General features: G+C 30.9%; 1 protein-coding gene across 1 annotated transcript; it reads right to left on the reverse strand.

Moving 5' to 3' along the window:
* Positions 1-1,784: 1,784 nt before the first annotated feature.
* Positions 1,785-4,957, reverse strand: LOC25484890 (40S ribosomal protein S20-2). The gene is made up of 4 exons (XM_013613903.3): positions 4,802-4,957; positions 4,004-4,132; positions 3,786-3,899; positions 1,785-2,238 (listed from the first exon to the last, which is right to left on the reverse strand). Exons 2-4 carry the CDS (start codon positions 4,116-4,118, stop codon positions 2,096-2,098), a joined length of 372 nt encoding a protein of 123 aa, XP_013469357.1. The 5' UTR covers positions 4,119-4,132; positions 4,802-4,957; the 3' UTR covers positions 1,785-2,095.
* Between the last annotated feature and the right edge of the window lie 2,607 nt (positions 4,958-7,564).

A 7,564-nucleotide genomic window follows, 5' to 3' on the forward strand; every position in this document is an offset into this window, starting at 1 on the left:
GAACTAGCCCCATGACCTCCAACTCATTTGCTCTAGCTTAATCAAGTACCAAATTCTGCCAAAAAATTCACATTTGACCATTAAGTGATCAACGTCTTCATGCATGCCGCAACCTCCCAAACAATGTTGATCGTTATTATGGACCACACCCCTTCTGAACAAATTATCTTTGGTAGGAATACGATTTAGGAATAGCCTCCAAACTAAAAGATTAACCTTAAGAGGAATTGTTTTGATCCATAGTGTGTAGGAATTGTCAACTGGAATGTCACAATATCATGAGTTGTCATAGCCAAAAACTGATGAGCACTGCTTACAGAATAGCCTATTGATGAATTTAACTACCAAACTCATCTATTTGCCACAACATCCTGCAAAACAATAAAATTTAACAGCTCACCACACTCCCTCACCTAATCCTCTTCCGAAGCCAATAACCTCCTTTTTCAATTCCACGCCTCTGCAACTTCTGCCCCACCTACAGTTTTCATCTCCCTAACTGTCACCAATTTATTTTCAGATAACTTATACAACCTTCTGAACCTAATGTTTAACGACTCTCGATTCATCTAAGGATCACTTCAGAACAACGAAGAGGATCCATCACCCACATATCTCCCCATCAACAACCATTTCCCCATACCCAACACGTCACGGATCATGTTAAAATTCTTCCACCAAACCGACTATACTCCCCCTCCTTAACATAACCGCCCCCTTCCTCACCACCGCGGATTAAGGGATTTAATAGTATTGGGATTATCATAGCTGGCGCTTTGGTCGCTAGAGCTAGAGACTTATCATTTAATGCTTATGCGTATACAATTGTTTTCATAAAAAACATCTGCAAATCAATGCACTTGCTTCTATTTCTCGTGTTGGTAAGATCATCAATGTTTTTTGTTATGTCTCATTCATTAGACTATTTTTTTGGTCCACCGTTTAATCTCATACATACAACTTCAACTTTTCAAAGGTAAAGCTAGTGGTTATAATATATTTGGTATTCTATAGTCCAATGCTAATACTTAAAGCTTTTGTTTGGAAGTTTGGAAAGGAGAGTTTTGGAGGGTGAAAAATATAAGCGAAAATGAAAAAAAATTTCACATTTTTTTAAAGAATGATAAATTAATGTTTATGATTAATTTTAGGGTTAAATATGTTTCTAGTCCCTATAAATATACCAACTTTTCGTTTTAGTCCCTCTAAAATTTTCCTTCAACTTTTAGTCCCTATAAAATTTTCAATCACTACTTTTAGTCCCTATTTTTAAATTAATTTTAGTATTTTTTAATAAAATTTTGCAGAAATGTGTAGAATATTGTAAAAGTATTTCCCAAAAAAAATTAGAATTTTTTAACAAAACATAAATTTAATATGAATTTTTAACCATCAAAAATATAAAAATTCATATTAAATTCATATTTTGTTAAAAAATTCTAAATTTTTTTAGGAGAGATTCTTATAATATTATGAATTTTTCTGCAAACTTTTATTCAAAAATGTGCATTCTATATATGAGTTTACTTTAAAAGAGAGACCAAAAGTGAAGATGGAAAATTTTTGGAGGACTAAAAGTTGAAGGAAAATTTTTGAGGGACTAAAACGAAAAGTTGGTATATTTATAGGGACCAAAAACATATTTAACCCTTAATTTTATGAATATATAATAACATAGATTAGACCCTTTAATAGTTCGGTGTTCTTGGTCAAACCTTTGACTTCTTTGGGTCATGTTTGTATTCCTATGTAAAATCAAAGGAATATGAAAATGAGAGATTTCATTTTGAAACATAAAAACCACAATTATTATGGACTGTTCTTCAAGTATCCATCTTTCACAATATCTTCTGCTATCCAAAAGGATTTACATATAATGCAATACATAATGCTATGGTTGACAGTTTTATCAAGAGATAGTAATTTAATTTGATAGAAATCTAAAGCATATTGAGCATAACATTTCTTCAGCTATTCATCAATGTCCACCACTGTAAAACTAACGAAAACAAGCCAGCTTTGTCCCAAAACCGAAACTACAAAAATATAGGAAATAGGAACTAGAAAACATAACAAGTTAAAACTCTGATCAAGATCAAGCGTCTGCAATGGTCACCTCAACCTCGACACCAGGTTCGATGGTGATAGAGGTAATCTGCTTAACAACGTCTGGGGAACTGTAAAGGTCAATGACCCTCTTGTGCACACGGAGTTCAAATCTATCCCAAGTGTTGGTACCTGAAACAATAGGAAGCTCATAAACACGAGCAGTTCATAATGTTCATTTAGAAAGCCACACATTGAACACAATAGTTCAAAAATCAAGTCAGAAGGCTCACTAACACATATTGCTGTTTTATAAGAAACATTAGCAGCATACAATTCAGGTGGCATGGGAAATTATATTTCCTTGACTTGGAACAAGATCAGAAAACTATATTTTTCAAGATTATGAATTATATTTTGGACCATGTGAATTCTCACACCACACATAAAATCACTTCCATGATAAGAAAAGGAAATATATAGCACATTCAAACCACACGCAAAGAAGAGAATAGCCATGAGATAAATAACTACACAGAGCATGAATGAATTCCAATTTCCAACCCATACTAGATTCATAAAACAGTCACTTTATAGCACAAACAATTTGCTGAGGAACACTCAGATTCAAGTGCCAAATAGCAAATACCATTAAAAAAAAATGAGATAAATTTTTTAGACTATGGGCCTGTTTGGAATCTGGATTGGCGTATTTGAGCTTGTCTACTGGCATAAGTTGTGATACTGTTTGGGAGAACTTTTATAAATAGCTTATGACATTTTAATAAGCTTTTTTCAGCTTATTTTCATAAGTTCTCCAAGATAGTTTATGAAAACAGTTGATAGTATATACAAAAACAGTTTAACTTTTATGTTATCATTTACTATAAAAATAGTTTATGTAAACTTATACATAAGCGATTATCAGGATAAGCGCTTGTGCTATAAGCTGCAAATAAGTTATTTATCCAAACAGGCCCTATTAGTTATCTACAAACAGTTTGAAAACTGAAAAGACCCATCCTCACACTAATGCTAGTAAAAGTTTCATGATAATTGGTATCCATAATATAGAGCACGGCACAATATGGAACACCTTTCCACTAAAATTGAAGAGATAGAAGAGCAAAATAATGATAGACTTGCAAAACACAAAAAAGAAAGAGAAGTCTAGGATCACTGAAAAATACAACTAGACAGGACCAGCCTTTTTGCCATTTTTGAGAAAATTCACATAATCCACCATTGCAGCTAACTTTATATAGGCAAAAATCATCTCTTGGAGCATTTGGATATGCAACTTAACTATATGATTATTATTACACACTCAATTATAACCGCCAACAGCCTGTCAATATATCATAAATTATGTGTATAATTAAGTGTAACCCTATAAATCATTAATCCAAATAAACTCCAAGTAAACTCTTTCAATAGCTCACTAGGATAATTATCATTTTTTTGCCTATTACTACTTTCATTACATTATCACGAATTCGCTCCTATCACTACTTTCATTAAATCACCATGAATTTTCTGAAACCATTTAACCTCTACATAACATGCAATAGAGTAGGACTGATGGACAAGCGGAAAAATACAATTAAAATCAGAAAAGTGCATACAGCATGGAAAGTAATTGCAACGTGAACGTAAAATGAAGCAGAACACAAAAGGAACAAGCTAACCACACAATAAAAACAAAATTTAATTAGAGCAAAAATAAATAAATGTAATACCTTCACCACAAGGGGTCTTCCTAGTAGTAATGTGAAGAACCTTAGTAGGCATCCTGACAGGTCCCTTGACCCTAAGATGCTTGTCCTTAGCACCACGAACCAAGTCAGCACAAACTAACAACAAAAAAGCAATAAAAATCCAAAAATAAGCATATTTAGTGATAGCAACAACCATAAATATATGACCTTTAACAGAGCAAATGATATAAAATACCCACCCTTCTCGAGATTTTGGACGTGCTTAGAGGAGAGAGTGATCCTAATCTTGTGGATCTGCTCCTGAGACTCCTCCAAACCTACCTTTGTTGGCTTTATAGCAGCATAAGTCGCCATTTTTCAGAGTACAACTGAAAAAATTATAAAAAAAAAAAAGGTTTAAGTTTTATCAAAGTTATAAACCATGATGTAACATGCCAGTAACATAACATACAACTTTTGAATGGAATCCCAAAATAAGGGCCCATTTGGATTGGCTTATTTTTGAGCTTATGTAAAATAGCTTATGCAAATAAATAAGCCTTTATGTTAATTCACAAGCTCTCACTAACAAAAATTGTATCTTCATAAGCTGTTTTTTCATAAACTACATTGACAAGCTTATGAATAATACATAAAAACTTATTTGCATAAGCTCAAAACTGCTGTTTTTCATAAACTACCTTGACAAACTAATGTATTTACATAAGCTGTTTTACAAAAGCTAAAAAAATAAGCCAATCTAAACAGGCCCTAAAACTATAAATGAGTATTGAAAATTCATGTGAAACCACATGGTGCAAATGAATTGAAATATGAAACCAACGCAAACAATAAAAAATTGATTTTTTTATTTCAATTCAAGTTGAAGTAGTGTTAAAACACACTAATCCAGCAAAAAGCATCAAACAAAAACGTGTAACACAATTGAAAACAAAAGGGTAATTTTCATTTTTCATCTTACTATAACACAAATTGTTAATCCAATGCTATGAATATACAAATACAGAAAGTAAGAAGAAGAAAAAAGTGAAGATTACAGTGTGATTTTTCTTCCGTGGTGGAAATTGACGGCGGTATTAACGACGCTGTAAGCTGCTAGGGTTTCTTCGATTTTTCTGAACTGAACAATGCCAAGAGTAAAATTGTTTTTTATTGTGTAAACAGAAAAGGGGGTGCGCGTTCAGTAATAATCAAAGAGGAGCGGGTGCGCGACAAGTAAATAATACCACTTTTGATAAAAATTGAACCTCAATCTCTGAATTACTACACTACTAAAAAATTTAGAGATTTAATTTTTTAGAGATTTAAAAAATATTTAGAGATTTTTGAAAAAATTTAAAGTTAATTTTCATTTGTCATAAAAATAATTTTTAAAGTTTTGAAGCTCTTACACAGTTATACTTTTTTTTTTTTTTGACAAAGTTACACAGTTATACTTGAGTTCTTTGTTTTTAAAAAATAAGTATTGAAATGAATAGCACTTCATTTTAAAGTTAAATATGATTATTTTTTAAATGGAACAAAAACTATTAAAAAAAATAGTTAAAAAAGATTTTTTTCTCAAAAAAATCCAAACAAACGACCTTAACTCCCTTTAAAAAAAAACTTATACTAACTTTTTCCTAAAAAAATAGTTATACTAACTAAAAATAGTAAAATTACGATCATAAGATTCTTTTAATCTAAGAGGATAATCTTAAGATTCATAATCCAAGAGAAACCGGTAAAAAAAAAAACCATGAGTAACTTACAACTCTTTTATTGATGGTTTTTGCGAGAAATGATATTTGAATAACCATTTTATGACAATTTTATCTCTCATACTCACATTATTTTCTCATTTTTTCTCTCTATTGTTTTGATTTATGTGCCAAGACATACATTTCTTTGTATTTTTTGGTTGTCCCACAAGTTGTCCTATAAGATGGTTGTTCAAATTAGGGGTGTTCGCGGTGCAGTTTGGATCGATTTTGAGGTAAAATGTCAACCGATCCAAAATAAAAATCACATGCGGTTCGGTTCGGTTTGGATGAGTATTCTAACAAAATCCGAACTGATCTGATCCAAATATATGCGATTTAATTTGGATCGGTTTTTGGATATCCAAAATGATTTTTTTTTTTATTTACTCTTTTTTGAAGAATATAATTTTTTTTGTTAATATCAATATTACACAAACATGGTAAAATAATAGGTTTGACACAAAATATCTTACAAAATTAAAATTATAGTATGAAAATCATCGCTTACTTTTAAAACATGAAGTAGTAATAATAAAGATTATATTGGTACAATATATAAGATTAAAATTTAACAATCAACATAATAATGCAATATATAATACTAATAAAAGAATAAATAAGTTTTAATATTTATTTTTGCGGTTCGGTTTGGTTCAGTTTTGGAAAAGTGATCCGAAATCCGATCCGATCTTAGCGGTTTTTACAAAACAACATCCAATCACATCCAAATATATTCGGTTTTTTGCAATTTTTTGTTTTTTTTTAGATCGGTTTACGGTTTTATTTGGGATCGATTTGGATTTGAACACCACTAGATCAAATAACATTCCTCATAATATCTCATGCTTGGAAGCTACTTAATGAGATGCATTATGGAAGTTAACCTACCGATATAATCAGTTGCAATTCCTTATTACATGCTTTATGTAAAAACCATCATGTTGACAAGGTGCACTGGTCAAGAAATTTAAAGACCAAGACATTCAACTATATTAATTCATGGACTATGCAAATAAGGAAGACTTAAGAATGGACATCAAATTTCTCAGGATCTTTTGATTAAAGGATTCAATGTAATTAATAGTCTGAACATATAATATTATGATCAACGGTCTTTGTTTAGAGGGCTTGTTTGATGAAATCGCTATAAAAAATTAAAAGACAATGGCTGCATTCCTAATGCTATATTTTATCAAACATTTATTCACGCTCTATTTGAGAATGCTATAGGAAAGAAACTTCTACATGAAATGAAATGATTGCTAGAGATTTACCATAAGAGAAGAACCAATTTGAGCTAAAATTTCCGTTGGTACCAATGCAGGAATAGACATACATGGATTTTGTATTTTGAGCATATGATACTCCTAAAAAAAAGCATATGATACTCCTCAATCCTCATTCAGCTAAGTACTTAGCATCGCCAAATTCTTTTTGTTTTTTCCATAAATTTTTAGCTTATCAGGTAAGAAATCATGAATACTATATTGATTATATTGTTGGTTTTCTTGTTCTACAAATATATCAATTGGTCTGATTTCCTTTGTAAATTGATACTTGTTCGACCTCGTCTGTTCTTTCAATTTCCCCCAATTCCGCTTGTTTATTTTCATTTATGAATCTTTTTAATGATTGATTTAAATTATTGCTACAATACTTTTTTCAGATATTAGACTTGGTTGGAAATGATTTAAACCAAACTAAATATATTTATTGGTAACAAAGACACTAATTATATTGAAATTGGTTTGAACTAAAAGTATAGATGTAATATTTCAATAATCCCACACTAAAAATGTATCATGTGTAAAAAAACTTGAAAACTTCTGCCTTTTTTCTATTTGTTTGAACTAAAAATGCTTGATCTAAAAATATAAATGTAAATTATCTTTGCTTCGCGAGGTAAACACATAAGCTCTTCTCTCTTGCTACTGTAGTAATCAGTAATCGGTGAGAAAATGGCTGAGAGACTATTTAAGAAAAGTGGAAGCTAGAAATGAACTTGTTTTAGGAGTCTTCACAATGTGTAAGTTGGAACAGGAGGATACTACTAATCTG

This window comes from Medicago truncatula, chromosome 1 (genome assembly GCF_003473485.1).
Source record: "Medicago truncatula cultivar Jemalong A17 chromosome 1, MtrunA17r5.0-ANR, whole genome shotgun sequence".
Taxonomy (NCBI): Eukaryota; Viridiplantae; Streptophyta; class Magnoliopsida; order Fabales; family Fabaceae; genus Medicago; species Medicago truncatula.

Excerpts from the sequence above, each read along its gene's own strand:
- LOC25484890 (XM_013613903.3), bottom strand. The coding sequence starts at position 4,118 with ATGGCGACTTATGCTGCTATAAAGCCAACAAAGGTAGGTTTGGAGGAG. Across the intron at positions 3,900-4,003 it reads CGTCCAAAATCTCGAGAAGG|TTTGTGCTGACTTGGTTCGT; the intron begins GTGGGTATTTTA and ends TTTTGTTGTTAG. Across the intron at positions 2,239-3,785 it reads GAAGACCCCTTGTGGTGAAG|GTACCAACACTTGGGATAGA; the intron begins GTATTACATTTA and ends CTATTGTTTCAG.